The sequence below is a fragment of the Ranitomeya imitator genome, chromosome 1 (genome assembly GCF_032444005.1).
Source record: "Ranitomeya imitator isolate aRanImi1 chromosome 1, aRanImi1.pri, whole genome shotgun sequence".
Classification (NCBI taxonomy): domain Eukaryota; kingdom Metazoa; phylum Chordata; class Amphibia; order Anura; family Dendrobatidae; genus Ranitomeya; species Ranitomeya imitator.
In genome coordinates, this window is record NC_091282.1 from 1,175,629,631 (window position 1) to 1,175,655,607 (window position 25,977).

At 42.0% G+C, this 25,977-nt stretch overlaps 1 protein-coding gene across 2 annotated transcripts in view; it reads left to right on the top strand.

Moving 5' to 3' along the window:
• Positions 1-25,977, top strand: part of LDB2 (LIM domain binding 2) — a 569,407-nt gene that overhangs the window by 162,083 nt on the left and 381,347 nt on the right. For both annotated transcript variants that reach the window (XM_069744698.1, XM_069744700.1), the window contains exon 2: positions 20,116-20,218. In XM_069744698.1, the coding sequence (XP_069600799.1) occupies positions 20,116-20,218 (103 nt within the window). The remainder of the gene's footprint in view (positions 1-20,115; positions 20,219-25,977) is intronic.

Consider the following 25,977-nt stretch of genomic DNA (forward strand, 5'->3'; position numbering starts at 1 on the left):
GTGGAGAACCATGGCAGCCAATGAGCACTGATATACCTAATATAACTCGCTCACTGTGAAGTGTCTGTGTAAACAGACTATTAACCCATCTGCGACCTTTATCTGTTTTTTTGCTCCCCTTCTTCCCAGAGCCATAACTTTTTTTATTTTTCCGTCAATATGGCCATAGGATTAGTGACGCACTTCTGGCATGATCGTATTAAATGCTGCTGTCATAGATTGACAGCGACATTTAACATGCTAACAGCCACGGGTGGATTGCGATTCCATGCACGGCTGTTAGGGGCACATGTCAGCTGTTAAAATCAGCTGACTTGTGCCAGTAAAGTTGCGGACTCATAGCCGGAGCCCGCAGCAAATGGGGAAATGGGTGAAATAACTAGTAATTGGTAAAGGTTTGCTGATCGCCAGTCATTTAGTGCCACAGTTTCTCAGTATAACCAAACCTTGATACAGAATAAATATTTACATCCGGTAACTTACTGCTAAAGTCTCATCTGATTAGAGCCATTGTCTTTGTTTTTTTTCATCTTAACAAGCCTTCATATTGATGTCCATATATATACTAGATGGTGGCCCGATTCTAACGCATTGGGTATTCTAGAATATGTATGTATGTATGTATATAGCAGCCACATAGTATATAGCACAGGCCATGTAGTATATAGGAGCCATATAGTATATAGCAGACAAATACTACGTGGCCTGTGTTATATACTATGTGACTGCTATATACATACATACATACATACATACATACATAATGTAGAATACCCGATGCATTAATACAGGCCACGCAATATATAACAGTGGCCACGCAGTATATAACACAGCCCACGTACTATATAAAACAGCCCATGCAGTATATAGCAGCCACGCAGTATATAACACAGGCGATGTAATATATAACACAGCCCACATACTATATAACACTGGCCATGTAATATATAACACAGCCCATGCAGTATATAACACTGGCCACGTAATATATAGCACAGCTCACGCAGTATATAACACTGGCCACGTACTATATTGCACAGCCCACGCAGTACTTAACACAGCCCACATAGTATGTAACACTGGCCAGGTAGTATATAGCAGCCATGCGGTATATAACACAGCCCACGTAGTATATAGCAGTGTGTGCACCATATCCCTGTTAAAAAAAATTAAAAATAGTTCTATACTCACCCGCCGAAACCCATCCAACGAAGCGCGCGGCTGACACCATCTTCCGTTCCCAGGATGCATTGTGAAATTACCAACATGACTTAGCAGTCTCGCGAGACCGCTAAGTCTTCTGGGTAATTTTGCAATGCATCTCTGGGAACGGAAGATGGCAGCAGCCGCGTGTGGCTCGGCGGACTACAGAGGGTGAGAATAGCAGGTTTTTTTGTTTTTTTATTATTTTTAACATTACATTTTTTTACTATTGATGCCGCATAGGCAGCATCAATAGTAAAAAGTTGGGGACACACAGGGTTAATAGCAGCGATAGCGGAGTGCGTTACCCGCAGCATAACGCGGTCCGTTACCGCTGGCATTAACCCTGTGTTAGCGGTGACCGGAGGGGAGTATGCGGGCGCCGGGCACTGAATTGCAGGGGAGTAGGGAGGGACTAATCAGACTGTGCCCGTCACTGATTGGTCGTGGCAGCCATGACAGGCAGCTGGCGAGACCAATCAGCGACATGGGATTTCCGTTACAGAAAGACAGAAAGACGGAAGTACCCCTTAGATATATATATATGATTGTACATTTGTCTACTGAATAAAAATCCCCCACACTGCACCACTGAATGTAAATATGCACACACACTCCTCTTGAGAAAGCAGATCTCCGAAACGCATGTCAGGGCGTCTGTGGTGTTACGGACGGCGGCTTACAGCAATATGTGTAAGATACATTTTGCACCTTTTTTTCATTAGGTCAGATTTTAATATGTATGTACTTGCTTACTAATTAATATACTTCTGGCTTTATGAATTTTGTGCATGGTTACCACTAAATACCTGCAGCCTGACACTGGTCCGCTTCACCACTTTTAAAGACTTCAATATTTTTCCTATCTTTTGATTCCTCACACATCTTTCATGGGTAATCCTGATTCATGGTTTCTTTTTTAATGTGTATTTGTTCAATAAAATTTATTAATTTTTATTACCGTTTTCTTGGAGTGGTGTTATTAGATACATGTTATCCGCTTTTTGTTGATATGGGGTTATAAAGCACCCATTTATATTTGTGATCATGATGGGGATACTGATTTACAATATTTAAAGCCCCTTTATACATTGTATATGTTTGTGGATATTTCTATGGTCATAATTAGCTATTGTGCAACCCACCATTCAAAATATAAATAATTAGCCATCACTGTAGCCCCATTAATTGTAGTAGACCATTCTTTCCCCTCTCAATAAAAATAAAAAATAATTAGCCATTGTACTCTTCCCCCACCACTGTGTTCCTCTCTCTTCACCAATTCATTATGACTACATATCCTCCCCAATGCATTGTAATAAAATGCCCCCCAATTCATTGTCATGTCCTCTATAACATCCTCCATCATCAGTTGATTACAATGTAATGTGATCTCTCCCACCCCCCAACATCAATTCATTTTAATGTATTGTCCTCATAGATAATGGGATTGACAGGAAGCCAAGAATGGCTTCCTGTACTTGCTTGTAGTTGATTTTTTATTGCCAGCAGTAGAGCTACAGGAAAGCTCCCTGTCTGACGATAGTGTTGGTAGCCCAGATTGCCTTCATTATAGTCCTCCTCTGGTTATTCTCACTTCACTGCCACTTCTCTGTCTCTTTTACTACTCAGTGCCCACTGTCTGGTAATCCGCACCTCCATCAGGTTACATCTCTGGCTCAGTGATCACTTATGGCCTCACGCAGGCCCGAGAGTTGACTATATATGTTCAGTGAACTCTGGGGCTTGTTCGTGGCCTAAAGTAAGCATTATTATTTCTCCAGACTAGTGTTCAGTCTAGGCTGGGATTTTTGGCCCCCTAGCAGGCCACAAAGATTGTACTACCTGAGGCCGGAAGCCCCAGAGATGAATGAACACCAGGCTGGAGATGTGACGTGACAGATGCACAGGCAACCATGCAGGAGGCAGGGAGCAGTTGAGTTGGCCAAAAGGGTGAGCTATGAGGTGAGTATGGTTTTTTGCCTTTCTAAAGGGAATCTGTCACCCCATTTTTCACCTATAAGCTGCGGCCACCGCCATCAGGGGCTTATTTACAGCATTCTGTAATGCTGTACATAAGCCCCCGATGTAACCTGAAAGATAAGAAAAACAAGTTAGATTATACTCACCCAGGGGTGGTCCGGGTCCGGCGCCTCCCATTTTCATGCGACGACGATGTTGAGGGCAGAGCAAAGTACTGCAGTGTGCAGGCGCTGGGAAAGGTCATAGAGGCAAGGAAGAGGACATCATCACATGAAGATGGGAAGCGCCGGACCGCGTCGCCCATCGTAGTGGACCGCAGCTTATAGGCGAAAAATGGGGTGACAGATTCCCTTTAACCTTTTGGTGGTCTTCCACTGTTCAGTAAAATGGCGGCTTCAGCTGTAATCTGGTATTCAGTAGTGATGAGCGAGTGTACTCATTACTCGGGTTTCCCCGAGCATTCTCGGGTGGTCTCCCAGTATTTTGGCTGCATGATTTCGGCTGTTAGACTGGCTGAATACATGTGGGAATTCCCTAACAAACAGGCAACCCCACATGTATTCAGGCAGTCCAGCAGTCGCAAATCATGTAGCTGCGGTGACGAAAACGAAATCTCTGAGCACGCCAAAATACTCGGAGAAACACGAGTAACGAGTATACTCGCTCATCTCTAGTATTCAGTAATCCATGCCTAGAGATGAAACTAGGATCATCTGTATGTGTCCCAAGTACTTAGTGTTGAGGGGTAGCATGAGCAAGATACATGTCTAAGGCAGCAAATTAAGTTGTTGGCAATATAGAAAAGATAAGCCCAGCTACAACCATACTTCACAACTTTTGCAAAGTGCAATCTGAGAGGGAAATCCTCCGTGCACTGCTGAAATTTTTGGCCTTACACAAACCCACCTGTAGAGATCATGCCCCTCCATAATAAAAACTCCAAATTCACAATTAGATGCTTATGAACAAGAGACCTTTTATAATCACCAGTTTCAAGGAGATTTTAACTGGGCTCAGGAGCACAGAAAGTCTGCCCATTTTTCTGGAGCTCCCCGTATATTTCGGGAAAGTTGGCAAGTATGACTACAACTCTGCCTTTCGAGGCCTCCCAGAATAACTGAACAACTCTTTGAAGAGCTCTATTACTATAATACAATATTTTTACATAAGCCAAAACCGGTCCCAAACTCACTACGGAATCCATTAACATACTTGAGACCTTTTTTCCCTAATTAGATGTGAATTGTCAACTTGTCTACTCTGATGAAGTGTGAAATGCAATCTAGCGCCCAGCACAGGCAGATGTCAGCTGTACAGTAGCCTTTAAAACTTTAAACAAATAGACATTTTGCTAAACTAATTGGCATCTAGGCGGCATCTGATGACATGTGAAGCACGGGTGACATTTGAGCAGTGTAACTGGCTCCCGTGTCTACTGACGCTGACTCGCTCTGACAGATTGTTATAATTGAGATCATTGCATTTAGAAAAGGACGACAGGAACATTCATCGCAAATGTGTGCGGGATTCACGCGACTGACCATTCCCCTTACACTATAGTTTCTTACACCCTTAAGCATGGATAGACTGTGCATCTGGATATTTAGTTTGATGGCTACAAAGATTAATCAACATTATCTCTGCAAAATGACCGTTATGCCATGTAGTATATGGGGGTTGTATTATAGGGTTTTGCATTTAAGGCAATTGATTTCTTCATTCTTGCAAGAGGTGACTGTAATACACTGCTACGAGGGATCATGATGTTCAAAGGATTTGCATGGTTCCTACTCTTGAAATGTAACATTTCATTGCATCCCAATAATCATTTCTTGCAAGTAGTGGGTTAACAGAGTGGGAGAAGGCGGTAAAAAAGTCGCACCCTGCTTACAGCGTTTACATGACTTAATAGATAGCATATACTGTAAACAGGGTAACCCTATTAGTTTTTGGTATCTCATTAACACCTTCCAGACAAATGACATATGGTTATTCGTCATACATCAAGCCCCTGAATTTGAGCAGATTCCACATCTATCCTGGCAGATGGTGGCTAAGTTATTCAGCCATCATCTGCCGCTAACAGCCGCGGGTGGAGCAATGCTTGAAGTGAGGCTTTTAGACTGTTAATGCCTCTGTCAATCTCTGACAGTGACATTTAGCTCATGCTATCATTGGGGTGCATCATTGTAAGTGCCCAATGGTGCACCCATGACGTAATTTCGGGGCGCTGAGGTTCTGCTGAAGACTCCATGCTTTTCATTATGATCCTCATGTGAAAGCCAACCTGTAGTCGGCGTTCATAGGAGACAGTGATTTTCTCTATACATAGCAGTGCTGTAGCACTACTGCGTATAGCACAAGTACTCGGATGATCACAACTTCAAGTCCCCTAAGGGGACTAAGAAATATAGTAAAAAGTAAAAAAAAGTTTTTAAAAATATGATAAAATAATCTAAAAGTTCAAATCACCACCTTTGGACTCATTAAAAATAAAGCAATAAAAAATATGCACGTACTTGGTATCGCTGCCGTCATAAAAATCCAATCAGTAAAAGGCATAACGAGAAAAAGAATCGAAATGCCAAAATTATGTTTTTTTGGCAGCCACAACATTGCAATAAAATGCAATGAGAGGCGATCAAATACATTGTATATCCAGAAAATTGAAAACTTTACAGGTCTTGGAAAACGTCAACGCAAGTAAATTTCCTTTTTAACAAATTTCCAATTTTTTTTTATCACTTAAATAAAAAGTTAAAAAACTCTACATGTTTGATATCTCTATAATCACACTGACCTGGAAAATCTTATTGCCAGGTAAGTTTTACCGTGTAGTGAACATGGTAAAATAAAAAACAAAAAACAAATGTGGAATTACACTTTTTTTTGCAATTTCTATGCACTTAGGAATTTTTCCCATTTTCCAATGCAAAAAATGATAAAATTAATGGTATCATTAAAAAGTACAACTTGTCCTGTAAAAACAAGCATTCATGCGGTTATGTGGATGGAACAATAAAATTGTTCAGGCTCTTGGAAGAAGGGGAGGAAAAAACAAAAATGGAATTTGGCCACAGTGTGAAGGGGTTAAAAATGTCACTTCTACTCACCTTTTAAGATAGATATTTCAGATTGTGGTAGAATGGCTTAGTGGTTATTATCCAGACATACTGGTGGGTTTTTTTGGTTTTTAATTTTTCATTTTTTTCCTTTTTGTTACTTGCACATTCATCTTATCAGTGCTCACTGACTTAAATTGTGAAATGTTTCCCATCACCCTCAGCAGGAGATGCTTTGGGCATCGTTTGTAGATGAGCGAATCTTTTGAAATTCTATTTGCCTGCTTCACAAAATTTTCTCGGGAAATTCAATTTGCAGTGAATTGATGCATCATAAATTGAAAATACTGCAAAACCTCCAATTGCCCTGAAAAGACATGGATGTGTGATTGAATTGCGGCAGGACTATAACAACATTTACAAAACAAGCAGCAGCTGCCAGCAATGTGTTTCTGCTTGGCCATGCCTCGCAGATCCAGAGACTCTCCTGCCATACAGACACAGAGACTGTCCTGCCTCACACATACAGAAATTCTCCTGCCTGACAGAAACACAGACTATCCTGCCTGACAGACACAGAGACTCTCCTGCCTCACACATACAGAGATTCTCCTGCCTGATAGACACAGAGACTCTCCTGCCTGATAGACACAGAGACTCTCCTGCCTCACACATACACAGACTCTCCTGCCTCACACATACAGAAATTCTCCTGCCTGAGAGACATACAGACTCTCCTGCCTCACATATCCAGAGACTCTCCTGCAACACAGACACAGAGACTCTCCTGCAACACAGTTAGAAACACGTGTGCACAACCGTATGAGGTGCACGGGTAGGTTCCCAAACCGTAATCAGCAAATAATACAAAACCCCGGCACTCAACTTTGTGGTGTGAAGAAACGAAAGATTTATTATCCCAAATCAGAAAACGTTTCGGTCCCACAACTGGACCTTCATCAGTAACGTTTACTGGGACAATGTATAGATTCAAGTGGCTATATGGCCTGCCCGGAGGTTGCTACCAATATAGTATTGGATATCCAGCCATGGCTATTCAGCGGTGGATGCCGCAATGACAGCACCAATTTAGGCTGTAACTTTTCTCTCTGGATATCCAATACTATATTGGTAGCAACCTCCGGGCAGGCCATATAGCCACTTGAATCTATACATTGTCCCAGTAAACGTTACTGATGAAGGTCCAGTTGTGGGACCGAAACGTTTTCTGATTTGGGATAATAAATCTTTCGTTTCTTCACACCACAAAGTTGAGTGCCGGGTTTTGTATTATCTCCTGCAACACAGACACAGAGACTCTCCTGCAACACAGACACAGAGACTCTCCTGCCTCACACATACAGAAATTCTCCTGCCTGACAGATACACAGACTATCCTGCCTGACAGAAACACAGACTATCCTGCCTGACAGACACAGAGACTCTCCTGCCTCACACATACAGAGATTCTCCTGCCTGACAGACACAGAGACTCTCTTACCTCACACATACAGAGATTCTCCTGCTTCACAGACACAGAGACTCTCTAAGGCTGCTTTCACACATCAGGTTTTTTGGTTTCAGGCACAATCCAGCAGTTTCAGGCACAATCTGGATCAGTTTTTCTGATGCCTGATCCGTTTTTTCCCAATAGAGTTGTATTACTGCCGGATTGTGCCTGAAGGACATGCGTTTCATCCGTTTTGTGCCGGATCCGTCCCTTCAGGCTTTTTTGCCGGATTCAAAAAACGTCTCCTGCAACGTTTTTTATGTCCGGCGAAAAAGCCTGAAGGGACGTTTCCGGCAATAAACGCATGGAACTGATGTGTGAAAGATAAGATCATTTCCGGCGACTGAATCCCTTTTTAACACACTGAGCATGCCCACAAGATTTTTTTTTTTAGATCCTTGCATGGAGGAATCTCTCTCTCTCTCTTCCTCCCTCTCTCCCTCTCTCTCTCTCTCCCTCTCTCTCTCTCTCTCAGATTCTCCTGCCTGACAGACACACAGACTCTCCTGCCTCACATATCCAGAGATTCTCCTGCTTCACAGACACAGAGACTCTCTTACCTCACACATACAGAAATTATCCTGCCTGACAGACACACAGACTCTCCTGCCTCACATATCCAGAGATTCTCCTGCTTCACAGACACAGAGACTCTCTTACCTCACACATACAGAAATTATCCTGCCTGACAGACACACAGACTCTCCTGCCTCACACATACAGAGACTCTCCTGCTTCACACATACAGAGATTCTCCTGCTTCACACATAGATTCTCCTGCTTCACAGACACAGAGACTATCCTGCTTCACAGACACAGAGATTCTCCTGCCTGATAGACACAGAGATGCTCCTGCCTCACATATCCAGAGACTCTCCTGCCTCACACATACAGAGATTCTCCTGCCTCACAGGCACAAAGACTCTCCTATCTCTCACTTTACATCATTTAAATATATATTCTCTTTTCCTTACATACTAATCTTCTTCACTGTGGTGCTGTTATATGCACTGTCTATTGTTATGGACCTGGTGGTTAGGAGCACCCGGAACGACCTGATGGTTAAACTCACACAGGACAAGCTCTGGGAAGTGGGAGCCCTGCTGACCGCAACCCCTAATCCTATCACACAACTAGAAATTGCCGTGGAGCGTACCTAACACTGCCTAGACGCCTCTTCACAGCCTAAGAGCTAACTAGCCCTAAAGATAGAAAATAAAGCCTACCTTGCCTCAGAGAAATTCCCCAAAGGAAAAGGCAGCCCTCACATATATTGACTGTGAGTTAAGATGAAAGTCACAAACACAGAAATGAAACAGGTTTCAGCAAAGGGAGGCCAGACTTACTAAACAGACTGAGGATAGGAAAGGTATATTTGCGGTCAGCACAAAAAACTACAAAAAGACCACGCAGAGTGTGCAAAAAGATCTCTGCACCGACTCACGGTGCGGAGGTGCCACTCTGCATCCCAGAGCTTCCAGCTAGCAAGGCAAAATCATGATAGCAAGCTGGACAAGGAAACAATGAACAAATAATTAACTAGCAGGGACTTAGCTTCTGCTGGAGTAGACAGGTCACCAGAAAGATCCAAGAGCAACTGAACCAGTACAAGAACATTGACAGCTGGCATGGAGTAACGATCTGAGTGGAGTTAAATAGAGCAGCCAGCCAAAGAATAAACTACGTCACTTGTGGAAGGAACCTCAGAAGCAGCAGCTCCACTCACAGCCACCAGAGGGAGTCCATGGACAGAACTCGCCGAAGTACCATTCATGACCACAGGAGGGAGTTCGATCACAGAATTCACAACAGTACCCCCCCCTTGAGGAGGGGTCATCGAACCCTCACCAGAGCCCCCAGGCCGATCAGGACGAGCCAAATGAAAGGCACGAACCAGATCGGCAGCATGAACATCAGAGGCAAAAACCCAGGAATTATCTTCCTGACCATAACCCTTCCACTTGACCAGGTACTGGAGTTTCCATCTCGAAACACAAGAATCCAAAATCTTCTCCACCACATACTCCAACTCCCCCTCGACCAACACCGGGGCAGGAGGATCAACGGAGGGAACCATAGGTGCCACGTATCTCCGCAATAACGACCTATGGAACACATTATGGATGGCAAAAGAAGCTGGAAGGGCCAAACGAAATGACACACGATTGAGAACTTCAGAAATCTTATACGGACCAATGAAACGAGGCTTAAACTTAGGAGAGGAAACCTTCATAGGAACATAACGAGATGACAACCAAACCAAATCCCCAACACGAAGTCGGGGACCAACACAGCGCCGGCAGTTAGCGAAACGTTGAGCCTTCTCCTGGGACAATGTCAAATTGTCCACCACATGAGTCCAAATCTGCTGCAACCTGTCCACCACAGTATCCACACCAGGACAGTCCGAAGGCTCAACCTGCCCTGAAGAGAAACGAGGATGGAAACCAGAATTACAGAAAAAAGGCGAAACCAAAGTAGCCGAGCTGGCCCGATTATTAAGGGCGGACTCAGCCAAAGGCAAAAAGGACACCCAATCATCCTGATCAGCAGAAACAAAGCATCTCAGATATGTTTCCAAAGTCTGATTAGTTCGTTCGGTTTGGCCATTTGTCTGAGGATGGAAAGCCGAAGAAAACGACAAATCAATGCCCATCTTAGCACAAAAGGACCGCCAAAACCTCGAAACAAACTGGGAACCTCTGTCCGAGACGATGTTCTCTGGAATGCCATGCAAACGAACCACATGCTGGAAAAACAATGGCACCAAATCAGAGGAGGAAGGCAATTTAGCTAAGGGTACCAAATGGACCATCTTAGAGAAGCGATCACAAACCACCCAAATGACCGACATCCTTTGAGAGACAGGGAGATCTGAAATAAAATCCATGGAAATATGCGTCCAGGGCCTCTTCGGGACCGGCAAGGGCAAAAGCAACCCACTGGCACGAGAACAGCAGGGCTTAGCCCGAGCACAAGTCCCACAGGACTGCACAAAAGAACGCACATCCCGTGACAAAAAAGGCCACCAAAAGGATCTAGCCACCAAATCTCTGGTACCAAAGATTCCAGGATGACCAGCCAACACCGAACAATGAACCTCAGAGATAACTCTACTAGTCCATCTATCATGGACAAACAGTTTCTCCGCTGGACAACGGTCAGGTCTAGCAGCCTGAAACTTCTGCAGCACCCGCCGCACATCTGGGGAGATGGCAGACAAAATTACCCCCTCTTTGAGAATACCCGCCGGCTCAGGAACACCCGGAGAGTCAGGCACAAAACTCCTTGAAAGGGCATCAGCCTTCACATTCTTAGAGCCCGGAAGGTACGAAACCACAAAATCAAAACGGGAGAAAAACGGCGACCATCGAGCCTGTCTAGGATTCAACTGTTTGGCAGACTCGAGATAAGTCAAATTCTTGTGATCCGTCAAGACCACCACGCGATGCATGGCTCCTTCAAGCCAATGACGCCACTCCTCGAATGCCCACTTCATGGCCAACAACTCTCGATTGCCAACATCATAATTGCGCTCAGCAGGCGAGAATTTTCTAGAAAAGAAGGCATATGGTTTCATCACCGAGCCATCAGAACTTCTTTGCGACAAAACAGCCCCTGCTCCAATCTCAGAAGCATCAACCTCGACCTGAAACGGGAGCGAAACATCTGGCTGGCACAACACAGGGGCAGAAGAAAAACGACGCTTCAACTCTTGAAAAGCCTCTACAGCCGCAGAGGACCAATTGACCACATCAGCACCTTTCTTGGTCAAATCAGTCAACGGTTTAGCAATACTAGAAAAATTAGCGATGAAGCGACGGTAAAAATTAGCAAAACCCAGGAACTTCTGCAGGCTTTTCACAGATGTCGGCTGAGTCCAATCATAAATGGCCTGAACTTTAACAGGGTCCATCTCGATAGTAGAAGGGGAAAAAATGAAACCCAAAAATGAAACCTTCTGAACTCCAAAGAGACATTTTGACCCCTTCACAAACAAGGAATTTGCACGAAGGACCTGGAACACCATTCTGACCTGCTTCACATGAGACTCCCAATCATCCGAAAAGACCAAAATATCATCCAAATATACAATCATGAATCTACCCAGGTACTCTCGGAAGATGTCATGCATAAAGGACTGAAACACAGATGGAGCATTAGAAAGCCCGAATGGCATAACCAGGTACTCAAAATGGCCCTCGGGCGTATTAAATGCTGTTTTCCATTCATCGCCCTGTTTAATTCGTACAAGATTATATGCCCCTTGAAGATCTATCTTGGTGAACCAACTAGCCCCCTTAATCCGAGCAAACAAATCAGACAGCAGCGGCAAAGGGTACTGAAATTTGACTGTGATCTTATTAATAAGGTGGTAATCAATACAAGGTCTCAAAGAACCATCCTTCTTGACCACAAAAAAGAACCCTGCTCCCAACGGTGATGACGACGGGCGAATATAACCTTTCTCCAAGGATTCCTTTATATAACTCTGCATAGCGGCGTGCTCTGGCACAGATAAATTAAACAGTCGGCCCTTAGGAAACTTACTACCAGGAATCAAATTAATAGCACAATCGCAATCCCTATGAGGAGGTAGGGCACTGGATTTGGGCTCCTCAAAAACATCCCGATAATCTGACAAAAACTCAGGGACTTCAGAAGGAGTGGAAGGCGAAATTGACAGCAATGGAACATCACCATGTACCCCCTGACAACCCCAGCCGGACACAGACATAGATTTCCAATCCAATACTGGATTATGGACCTGTAGCCATGGCAACCCCAAAACGACCACATCATGCAGATTATGCAACACCAAAAAGCGAATATCCTCCTGATGTGCAGGAGCCATGCACATGGTCAATTGAGTCCAGTACTGAGGCTTATTCTTGGCCAAAGGCGTAGCATCAATTCCTCTCAATGGAATAGGATACTGCAAGGGCTCCAAGAAAAAACCACAGCGCCTGGCAAACTCCAAGTCCATCAAATTCAGGGCAGCGCCTGAATCCACAAATGCCATAACAGAATAGGACGACAAAGAGCAAATCAGAGTAACGGACAAAAGAAATTTTGACTGTACCGTACCAATGGTGGCAGATCTAGCGAACCGCTTAGTGCGCTTAGGACAATCGGAGATAGCATGAGTGGAATCACCACAGTAAAAACACAGCCCATTCCGACGTCTGGGTTCTTGCCGTTCAGCTCTGGTCAATATCCTATCACATTGCATAGACTCAGGCCTATGCTCAGAGAATACCGCCAAATGGTGCACAGCTTTGCGCTCACGCAAGCGCTGATCGAGCTGAATGGCCAAGGACATAGACTCATTCCACTGAGTAAGCACAGACCACTTTCTAAACTTCTGACAATACACCTCCGCTTCATCCTGACCCTGACACAAAGTCAGCAAGATTTTCTCTGCCTGATCCACTGAATTTGGTTCATCATAAAGCAATCCAAGCGCCAGAAAAAATGCATCTACATCACGCAATGCAGGATCTCCTGGCGCAAGGGAAAATGCCCAGTCCTGAGGGTCACCACGCAACAAAGAAATAATGATTTTTACTTGTTTAACGGGGTCACCAGAGGAACGAGGTTTCAAAGCTAGAAACAGTTTACAATTATTTTTAAAATTCAGGAACTTAGATCTATCCCCAGAAAACAAATCAGGCATTGGAATTCTAGGCTCTAACATCGGATTCTGAACCACAAAATCTTGAATGTTTTGTACCCTTGCAGTAAGATGATCCACACACGAGGACAGACCTTGAATATCCATAGCTACACCAGTGTCCTGAACCACCCAGAGGTTTAGGGGAGAAGAAAGACAAAACACACTGCAGAGAAAAAAAAATGGTCTCAGAACTTCTCTTATCCCTCTATTGAGATGCATTAATACTTTGGGCCAGCTGTACTGTTATGGACCTGGTGGTTAGGAGCACCCGGAACGACCTGATGGTTAAACTCACAAAGGACAAGCTCTGGAAAGTGGGAGCTCTGCTGACCACAACCCCTAATCCTATCACACAACTAGAAATAGCCGTGGAGCGTACCTAACACTGCCTAGACGCCTCTTCACAGCCTAAGAGCTAACTAGCCCTAAAGATAGAAAATAAAGCCTACCTTGCCTCAGAGAAATTCCCCAAAGGAAAAGGCAGCCCCCACATATATTGACTGTGAGTTAAGATGAAAGTCACAAACACAGAAATGAAACAGGTTTCAGCAAAGGGAGGCCAGACTTACTAAACAGACTGAGGATAGGAAAGGTATCTTTGCGGTCAGCACAAAAAACTACAAAAAGACCACGCAGAGTGTGCAAAAAGACCTCCGCACCGACTCACGGTGCGGAGGTGCCACTCTGCATCCCAGAGCTTCCAGCTAGCAAGGCAAAATCATGATAGCAAGCTGGACAAGGAAACAATGAACAAATAATTAACTAGCAGGGACTTAGCTTCTGCTGGAGTAGACAGGTCACCAGAAAGATCCAAGAGCAACTGAACCAGTACAAGAACATTGACAGCTGGCATGGAGTAACGATCTGAGTGGAGTTAAATAGAGCAGCCAGCCAAAGAATAAACTACGTCACCTGTGGAAGGAACCTCAGAAGCAGCAGCTCCACTCACAGCCACCAGAGGGAGTCCATGGACAGAACTCGCCGAAGTACCATTCATGACCACAGGAGGGAGTTCGATCACAGAATTCACAACAGTCTATACAGATTCTTCAGTGTTCCATGTCTTTCCCTACCTACCAGTGCCTACCTACCTATCTAAACTGAGAACTGTAACATCCCCTCACAATCCAGATTCACCCTAAAATGGCTGCAGCATCGCATGTTTTTGGTTTCATACAGGCTATGAGAGTCCCTCCTGAGATGTCTTGAGTGTCCTACCATGTGATGTGAAAGCTGTAAGGCATTATGAGACAGCCCGTTCAGCCACGTCTGAGGTCATATGATCTTTCTCTGGCTGATGCAATCTTCTGCAATGTGTAAAATTATTTGAATTTGCAGGTTCGAAGAATTCGTAAAAATTTGCCATGACTTGTATTCAATTTACTTATCTCTATTATCCTTTTATTTATTTTCTCCCCTAAAGATGGGTGATATGTCTATTCTATTAGGCTACATTCACATGAACTTATTTTTTATCTGAGTGCTTTCCATGGAAAAAACAGCACGGGAACCAAGGAAATTCAATAGGGCTGTTCACATGAGGTTTTTTTTACATGGATCAAATGTCCTTTTGAAAATAATGTCAGCATGCACTTTTCTGAATTTCGGATGTAACTCTCTTAGGCTGGTTTCACACATCAGTGGCTCCGGTACGTGAGGTGACAGTTTCCTCACGTACCGGAGACACTGACTCACGTAGACACATTAAAATCAATGTGTCTCTGCACATGTCAGCGTGTTTTCACGGACCGTGTGTCCATTTGGAAAACACGGAGACATGTCAGTGTTCGTGGGAGCTCACGGATCACACAGACCCATTAAAGTCAATGGGTCCGTGTAAAACACGTACCGCACACGGATGCTGTCCCTGTGCAGTCTGTGTGCCGGGCAGGAGACAGCGCTACAGTAAGCGCTGTCCCCCCAGCTTGTGGTGCTGAAGTCCCATTCATTTCTTCTCTCCAGCAGCATTCCCTGGAGAGAAGGAATGAAAAATCATTGTTTTTTTTGTGTGTTTAAAATAAAGTTCCCGGTAATCTCCCCCCTCCTTCTCCCTGTGCGCCCGCCCGCTGGCATTAAAATACTTACCTGGCTCCCTCGGCGCTTCCATCCTCTCAGCGTCGCAGCTCTTCCTGTATGAGCGGTCACGTGGTGCCGCTTATTACAGTGATGAATATGCAGCTCCACCTCCCATAGGGGTGGAGCCGCATATTCATCACTGTAATGTACGGCACCACGTGACCGCTCATACAGGAAGAGCTGCGACGCTGAGAGGATGGAAGCACCGAGGGAGCCGGGTATTTTAATGCCAGCAGGCGGGCGCACAGGGGGAGGGAGGGGGGAGATTACCGGGAACTTTATTTTAAACACACAAAAAAAAACAATGATTTTTCACGCCTTCTCTAAAGCGAACGCTGCTGGAGAGAAGAAATGAATTCTGGATTCAGCACCCAAAGCAGGGGACATCGCTTAACTCTAGCACTGTCTCCTGCACGGTGCGTGTGGTACCCAGTCGGCACACGGACGGCACATGGCTGCCACACGTGTGCCACACTGATGTGCCAGGTAAGCACACGGACACGGATAACTCCGGTACCGACTTTTCCGGTAGCGGAATTATCTGGACGTGTGGGACAGGCCTTAAGTGTATGGAGGGGGGGGGGCAAAAAAATTAGATCCAATTTGGGTCAACCGTGTAGCCTGTTATTTTGTGGCTACATTGCAAATTTTTAACATAGGAAACTTTACTTGGTCTTGTAAATTTTAATAACCTCTGATGTATAAAAACAGATGTCACACAGTGAGAATACAGATGAAAAAAATTCCGTATTTTTCTGAATCAAAATTGGTCAATTTTTTCTATACTCATGTGAACTTTGTCTTGGAGTAATTTGTACAGTGGGACCATTCTGGAACAAATTTCTAAATTAATCTTCATTATTCAAAAACAAGTGATTCTCCTGCCTTTAAAGTGGATATTTTGAATGTGCGGGAATACATTTTAATAAAAAAGTTAAATTTATTTTTTAAAACTTGCAAGATGGTGACCATATTAGATCATTGCACGTCCTTCCTGCGTTTTCTATAGATAGTACAATATAATAGATATAAATAGTCTAGCAAAGCGTTTGCTTATGACAATTAAAGGATGGAACGGGTTTCATTGAGAAATACCTTCTCCAGGAAAAAGTGGAAAATAGCCATCTCCGCATAAACACATTATCTGTGTATGTAGTTTTGCTATCCTGCCTTATTTATGTCTAAATCAGTCCAAAACAGCCATCATTTATCAATAACATCCCGACTATTTAATGATGAGAAATCTCTGATGACTCTGTCCCAGTCTACTCAGTAAAGCTGACAAGAAAATTGTAGAAAAAAAGGAAACATCAGCCAAAAGTGTATGTGCCAATGACTAACTTAAAAACTGTAATGCTCCATTAATTTATATGAAGATGATAATAACCTAGATGAATGAGGCCCTTAGTTTTTCATGCCAGAATTCTGGCGTAAAGCTTTCAAAAGTCACAAAATTTAGGAGCAAGTTCTGTCCAAATTTTGCAACTTTTGATGTTTTCACACCCGTTTCTCCCAGGTCCGCCAAGACGGGTAAAGCTGGGGCGGATTGGGGGTGTGGCGGGGGCGTTGCATCACAGCTCGTCTATTTCATATGACCGGTGGTGTTCTGTATGGCGGAAGTCTCACTCCGGTACCTGACTGGAATGAGATTTGTGGCTTAGAGCATAGAGGCACGTGGCACTCATCAGATGGTCCAGAATCAAGAAGAGGCATGCAACGCTTTATGAATCAGGATTGTCTGACCAAGACGATCATCAAGACCAGTGTGAACAAAGCTGATCTTGATGAATCTGGAAAAAAAAAATATTTTTTTTGTAAAAAAAAAATAAAAAAAATCTGGATGATTCATTTGCCTACCGTTGTTTTCCATCCAAGTTAATGAATATCTGTTTGCCATATTAAAGACTTTAATACGTCCCAGTATGTAAAAAATAATTAATATCGCAGATATTGGATTGTTTTCGATAGCACCGTGATGTTTAATGCATTTTTTATAATGTACCAGTAATAGGCTTCATGTACGGTGTTTTATGGTTTTCCTGTTCCCATTATCCATATTAGGTCAATTACCTCATGTAAGTGGGAAGCATCATAAAGAAAATGAGTCAACATTGTGTGTACGCTCGGCGTTACTTGTTCCCTTCACATGACTCCGTGTGTGGTGTGCATATACCGTCTGCCAGGGGAGAACTTAGTTGCCATGGCAATTTCTCATTACTGTTGAATAGGAAAATAATTAGTCTGGTAGAACTCCACACTACCTGTCAGTCCATAACTTAAACCTGCCTAGGGCAGTTCTCGAATTTCAGTTTTTAATCTTTTGTTCCTTTTTTTTTCCTCCTCCTTATAGAAAACGAAGCACTTTTTTCCCCCCAGTACTGATTTCTGCATTTCTAGCTGAGCAGATCTTTTGAATTAAATTTTCCGCTAAGTTGGACTTTGGAAATCTTTGCCAAAAAAGCAATTTCGTGCTCACTTTTTTTTTTAAGCATAAAGTCCTTTGCTTTTATTCTTTTTTTTTTAGTAAAAGTCAGAAGTAACAACTGAGATGTTTAATTATATTATTTGTGTGTTTTATGCACAAATAGAAATGTAAAATAACAAAAAAACAAATTCCTGGTTTTGATAATGGATGTAGCTGAAACTGGAAATTTTTGTTTCAACAAGCTCCATTTATTCTTTAAGCAATAAGAAAGAGCTTTCTTTTTTTGCCATTTTTGAAATATTCAGTTTTTTTACCTAAATTACTCTTTAAAACCTTTTCCGGGCATGGCTAATTTTTATTCTTGTACTTTCATTTTTTTTTTTCATCCCCTTCTCCCAAGAATCATAACTTTTTTTTTGTCCAAGACCAAAATAATTTTTTATTCTGGAAGATTTGTAATTTTGAATGAAACTATTAAATGTACCATAAGATGTGTTAAAAAAAAAAACCCATACAAAACAAAATGGTAAATTGGTTAAAAAAAACATTCTGGCATTAAGGGTTTTGAGTTTTTTTGGTACTCGTGTAGTATAAAATGAAAAAAAAAAACAGGAAGTACGATTCTTCAGGCAAGTAGAATTACAGTAATGTCAGACTTGTATAGTTTTTTCCCCATATTTTAGAAATATAATTTTTTTTTTCAAATATGTGAATCTTTTTTTCATTTGTGTTGCCATTTTCTGAAATCTGTAACTTGTAAAGTTGTAAATGTTTTTCCATTGATAGAACAGTGTGAGGGTTTAGTATTTTTTGGGTAGCGACCTGTAGATTTTTTTTGTAGAAGTCATTTTGGGGTGCACACCACGTTTTGATTGCTTTTTCATACATGTTGTAGGTGAAGAATGGCAACAAGAAAAAAGACAGTTCTGGCATTTCGATATTTTATTTTTGCATTTACTTATATTACATTTATTGTTTTGAGACTGTTCCAGAAGACCATAGAAAGATAGGACCTCTGCGATTAATGTGCTAGGCTAATAGATAACTGATGGTCAATGCCAAAGTCACAAAATATAATTTCAAACAATTCTAAGATGTTGGCTCTTCATTACTGCATCATGATTTTAGGGCCAGGAACAATAAAAAAAAATTGTTTGATTTATTTTAGATTTACGGTGTCTGATTAACTGACGGTAACTTTCTATATAAAGGAACACTGAATTAATCTGTCAAATGTGCAATATTAGTTTTGCAAATAGAAGTTTTAGGAAATGTCAGTACATTGAAAACCGAACAACAAAATACTCAGAAACCTTTTGATTTTACATACAGAATACTATTATATGTTCATGAAGTTCTTAAAGAGTTGAATCTAAAGTTGACAGAGTTTTTAAAGGGAACCTGTCACCCCCAAAATGGAAGGTGAGCTAAGCCCACCAGCATCAGGGGCTTATCTACAGTATTCTGTAATGCATTCTGGAATGCTGTAGATAAGCCCCCGATGTATCCTGAAAGATGAGAAAAAGAGGTTATATTATACTCACCCATGGGCGGTCCCCGCTGCGGTCCGGTATGATGGGTGACGCAGTCCGGTCCGGGGCCTCCCATCTTCATAGGATGATGCCCTCTTCTGGTCTTCACGCTGCGGCTCTGGCGCAGGCGTACTTTGTCTGCCCTGTTGAGGGTAGAGGAATGTACTGCAGTGCACAGGCGCTGGGCCTCTCTGACCTTTCCCGGCGCCTGCGCACTGCAGTACTTTGCTCTACACTCAACAGGGCAGACAAAGTACGCCTGCGCCGGAGCCGCAACATGAAGACAAGAAGAGGACGTCATCGTAAGAAGATGGGGGGCCCAGGAACGGACCGCGATGCCCACTGCAGCGGGACCGCCCCTGGGTGAGTATAATCTAACCTCTTTTTCTCATCTTTGAGGATATATCGGGGACTTATGTACAGCATTACAGAATACTGTAGATAAGCCCCTGATGCCGGTGGGCTTAGCTCACCTTCCATTTTGGGGGTGACAGGTTCCCTTTAAACATAGGGACGCCATTATTCATCCACGATATAGTAATGACTCTGAAATGTCACAATGGTGATTATTATTACAAAATACTAAGAAATGGCTGTAGAACTTTTAAGGATCTAGGTAATCATACATATTCTTCTTTCTTTGGTAGGATAGTGACAATCTTTGGTGGGATGCCTTTACTACAGAATTTTTTGAAGATGATGCAACATTAACATTATCATTTTGCTTAGAAGATGGACCAAAGAGATACAGTAAGTTTTATATATTCTGCTCCATAAAATCATCATTTTGTATGAGTCATGATGGAGGATGTAATCTCAACTTTTCTAGTATTATAGAGGCGTAAAAAAGGCATAAAAATGTATTGTGTCACGCACTAGAACCACTGAAAGAGTATAACCACTATACTATCCAATCTTCCTGCACTTATCATATATACAGTGTACTTACTTCCCTGTAGTTCTTATTTTCGTATCTTTAGATTTCATCTTGAATTTCAGATTCTACTCTGCTTCTTTCTACTCTGTGCTCTGCTATCAATCCATAGTGCCTCAGCCCAGCATCATGTGATTAACTAGAGCCTATACTATCTCTGTCTGCTGTATTAATTGTGTGATTATTCTCTCCTCCAAATTCTCGTCTCCTCTATCATCTCCTGCTTTATAATTGCGTGTGGAGTTTAAAAAAGCATGGAAGAGAGTGTATTTATATACGAGCTGAGCCGTCTAATCATTATCATAAACTGTGATATTTGTTTTTTTCTCCCCTCACGTGGTGAACGGGTGTTGTACATTCCATGCTATTGCATCATGTAGGCAGTTTTGGTTGTCAGTTGTCACACATCCTTCATTAACAAAGGAGAAGGACACCATGAATTTTCAGACAGAAATTAACAATTACATAAGGAAAAACTAGCTGTAATTTAAAGTAATAAAATTAATTAAACAAAAGTCTATTGCATGCATATTTCAATTCTAATTATTAGTATATTACAATATATACTTATCTAACTATTTTATGCATTTTCTGTTTTATTTTATATTTATTTTATTTTTATATTATTTTAAATTTTTGTTTTGTTTATTTATATTTTATTTTACATTTATTTATTTTATTCATATTTATTTGTTCTTACTACTTAGTCTAGTTTACAAGTCAACCAGAAAAAAAGACTGGAAAAAAGTTGCCTAACTGCCGTAATCGAATATGTATTGCGTGTAACCAAACTTATTTCTGAAATACCTGTAGTCTAAATCTATATATTTATTTCCTATTGATTATGCAAAGTAGGAAAATAACAAGATGTACCATGTTAAGAACAGTTTTACTAAATTTATAGAGAAATGCTAGCACTCTGTTGTGGAAATGCAGATTTTCTTTTGCACAGTAGCAGATTTTGTAAATATATTTTAGAGTCGTATATACTGCTTTATATATTTATATATTAATTAGTTTATTGTGACCCTTGGGGCCTTTTGCCAAATATAGGAATGATGCGCATGACCATGATATTTTCCACTGTGTATGCAAAGTTATTATTATAAGCACCTGTGCAGAATAAGTTCTTTCCGTCTATATGGTAAACCAAGATTTTCAGATAGTGGAGCAGTATTTCCACTTGGTAGTAGGTCAAATCCAGTCCAACAAGAATTAAAAATTACTCAGGTGGTTTCTCACAAATTATGAAAAAATTAGATTCACCTAAATATCGAACTTTTCCAATTCATAATATTTCATTTTAAATTGTGATGAATATAATATACCGTAGTTCTAGTAGTCTGTTCATGATGATAATTGTACAGCTATTGTAAACATATACAACTGGTAGAATTTAAAGGGGTTTTGTCGAATCGAAAAGTTATCAATGGGATGATAACACCCTGATTCCTAGGAGTCAAATCACTAGGACCCCAACCAATCCCAAGAATGGGGCTCTGAAGAGTCTTTGCAGGAATAGAGAAGAATGGAGTGGAGGCCAAGGATGAACACCTCCGCTCCATTCATTTTTAATCGGACTGCTGGAATTAGCTGAGCACTATGCCTGGCTATCTATGGGGGTCTATTGAGAATGGGCAAGCTCGACCACCACTTTATTCAGATGGGGCTCCCGTTCTTAGGATTAGTGGGAGTCAAAGTGGGGGGACCCCAATGATCAGGAAAATTTTCCCTAATGGATAGGTGGGAAACTTCATATCTTGGGACATATCCTTTAATATTTATACTACAATCATGAATTCCATGTACACCAGAGCACTGAATGATTCTTCTCTAGGTTTTGAATCCCTAGAGACACCATTTACGTTAATGGAGTTTGCCAGGATTACAGTATTTTTGAATAGTGATGTAGAGCTTCTGATGAGGTTGTTTCAAGATTGTATTGTATAGTATCATCGATCCAAACCTGTAGACTTTGAATATAGCGCCGTCCAAATGTAGGACTTGAGATCACCATACTAGATGTAGGTGGGGTTCCCTGCAGTCGGTCACCCCATTACACCCGGGTCAACCCCTTTAACATGTTATTCTATAGCCCCTACTGAGTGAAAATTTAATTAGTGAACCAATTGAGGCATAATTTATGCTTTTTTTCTAAAATGTTTTTTACACTTTTTACAATAATTTATAAAAAAAAGCTACTTTTAATAAAAAAAAAGTGATCAAATTTCATTAAAAAAAAGTCAATCACTTAAATCAATCAATCAATCAATCAATCAATTAAAATAATCCAGATCGAAAACATGTTGAAAATGCCTAATATACATGGGCAATTCCTGCGTGTTTTGTGGTTGTTTAACAGCTGCAAAACATGCAGCCGAGGGGACTTAAACATGTTACTCGAGCACTCGCTATTAAATGCATAGATAATAAAAATTAATAAAATGTACTAGAAGTCATTTATAAAATAGAAAAATAATCACCCACCAAAACCAGCCACACCAAAATATTCAGTTTTCCAGCCGTCAACTGCATTTTTTATGCAGAAAAAAATGCATCAGAAACGTTACTTATGAACGTACCCCAACAGTGTCAAAAATTTTTTTTTTTAGACCTTCACAAGATTTTGCCTATTTTTTTTAGAGACAAGTATAAATTATGGTGAAGACACAGTACTTCTATAATTTTACTCTGACTTACAAGTAACCACAAGGAACATGGATGGGGTAATCAGGTTGAGAATTTGCTATCAAACTGTCTCTCAGATTTAGGCCACGTTCACACGGTCAGTATTTGGTCAGTATTTTACCTCAGTATTTGCAAGCGAAAATTAGGTGAGGAACAAACAGAGGGAAGTATAATAGAAACATATGCACCACTTCTGTATTTATCACCCACTCCTGGTTTAGGCTTACAAATACTGAAGTAAAAAACTCACCATAAGGCCGGAGTCACACTAGAGCGTAATTCGGACGAGTGCTATGCAATAAAAAATCGCATAGCACTCGGACCAATGTTAATCTATGGGGCAGCTCCCATCATCCGTTCTTTCTCGGGCGTATTCAGTGTGTGAGTGAAATCACAGGATGCTGCGATTGTCAGCATATCTCGGCCGAGACTCTCCAGTGCAAGTCTATGGGGGCGAGAAAAACTCGCACACCACACGGACCATCAGTGTGACTTGCGAGAAATATGCATTGGTGTTCTATAGAAAAGCCGGCAATTCAGTGCAGTGTACAGTAAAATCACACTGACAGGTTAGGATAGAATAGATAAAATAAATGTCTACACATAGTATAGGGAGATGTATATATATATTTGTCATTGACACATATATATATATATATATATATATATATATATATATTTATATTTCATAGAGCGTTAGATAGCAGAATAGCCGATAATTCGATTGCCGGGTTCTGTAAAATCATTGAAGAACCCGACAGGATATGAGACATGGTTTACATACAGTAAACCACTGCAAATCCGTTAGATTTTTATATGTCCCTCACTAATAATGTTAGTGGTGTGTGTGTCTAAAATTTGGGAGCTGTAGTTTTTAAATTAAAGGGTTAATTCACGGAAAAACTGGCGTGGGCTCCCGTGCAATTTTCTCCACCAGAGAGGGAAAGTCAGTGACTGAGGGCAGATATTAATAGCCTAGAGAGAGACCATGGTTATTGCCCCCCCTGTCTAAAAACATCTGCCACCAGCCACCCCAGAAAAGGCACATCTGTAAGATGCACCTATTCTGGCACTTAGCCTCTCTCTTCCCACTCCCGTGTAGCGGTGGGATATGGGGTAATAAGGGGTTAATGTCACCTTGCTAATGTAAGGTGACATTAAGCCTGGTTAATAATGGAGAGATGTCAATAAGACACCTATCGATTATTAATCCAATAGTCTGAAAGGGTTAAAAATACACACACATTAAGAATAAAGTATTGTAATGAAATAATTACACACACAGGTTTTACATCTTCATTGCACGCTCATTCCAAGCGCAGCCCTCGTTCTTCTGAAAAAAATTCCAAAATAAAAAAGCAGCAATATCCCATACCTGTCCGCCGTACAGTCAAGTCCCATGCTGTAAATCCATCTCAAGGGGTTAATTAGTTTATAACTCGTAGTAGTGCTCATGCTACCAGCCGGGCTGTAAACCATGGAGAAATGAAAAGCTGCCTGCGCAGCCTCCCCGCCTGACCGGACATGAACTGAATAGCTTGGGAAAGTTTCTGAACATTTTCCCACGCTGTCAGTTCACTGCGTCAGGCGGGGAGTCAGCGCATGCTCAGTGACTACCGTTGATGTCACTTAGGCTGCGTGACTCCCAGCCTGATGCGGTGAACTTGACAGTGTGGGAAAATATTCAGAAACTTTCCCATGCTAGAGAGTTCATGTACAGTCAGGCAGAGATGCTGTGCAGGCAGCTTTTCATTCATTCCTCAGTGGTTTACAGCCCGGCCGGTCGCATTAGCACCGCTCCGGGTTGTAAATTAATTAACTCCCTGAGATGGATTTACAGCGTGGGACTTGAGTGTACGGCGGACAGGTATGGGATCTTGTTGCTTTTTTATTTTGGAATTTTTTTCAGAAGAACGAAGGCTTCCCTTGGATTGAGCGTGCAATAAAGATGTAAAACTTGTGTGTGTAATTATTTCATTAAAAGACTTTATTCTTGTGTCTGTGTATTTTTAACCCTTTTAGACTATTGGATTAATAATGGATAGGTGTCTCCACCTCTCCACTATTAACCAGGATTAATATCACCTTACAATAGCAAGCTGACGTTATCCCCTTATTACCCCATGTGCCAATGCCACAGGGCAGTGGGAAGAGAGAGGCTAAGTGCCAAAATAGGCGCATCTTACAGATGTGCCTTTTCTGGGGTGGCTGGGGCAGATGTTTTTAGACAGGGGGGGCAATAACCATGGTCCCTCTCTAGGCTATTAATATCTGCCCTCAGTCACTGGCTTTTCGTCTCTGGCTGAGAAAATTGCGCGGGAGTCCACTCCAGTTTTTTCCGTGCACTAACCCAGTAATTTAACACCTACAGCTCCCAAATTTTACACACACACACATACTGCTAAGGCTAGGTTCACATTTAGGGTTGAGTCTGCAGCGTATCGTCTGCAAACGCATGCAAAAATGCATGCAAACACATGATAGCGCAGCATTTTTTATCCGCATCAGCTTACGCATGACTGCAAAAAAACCATAGCGTTTGCATGCGTTTTTACATGCGTTTGCTCTTTTTATGCGCATGCGTTTAATATTTTCAGGAGGGCATGTCTCTATGGGCGTGTCTAAATCAGTTCCTGGACATGCGCAGTCCGAAGTACGCAAGCGCATCGAACACATGCATACGCAAAGACATGCGTACACATGCGTTCCCATAGACAGAAATAATTTTTTTTAACGCACTCATCCGCATGCCTGCGCATATTTGATGGAAATTTGCCGCCTCGCAAATTCTATCATGGTGCATCAGCTGCACCCCGCCGCACACCTCGAAAAAACGCATGCGTAAGCAAACGCGGGTGAACGCATGCAAATGCATGCACCTGCGTCT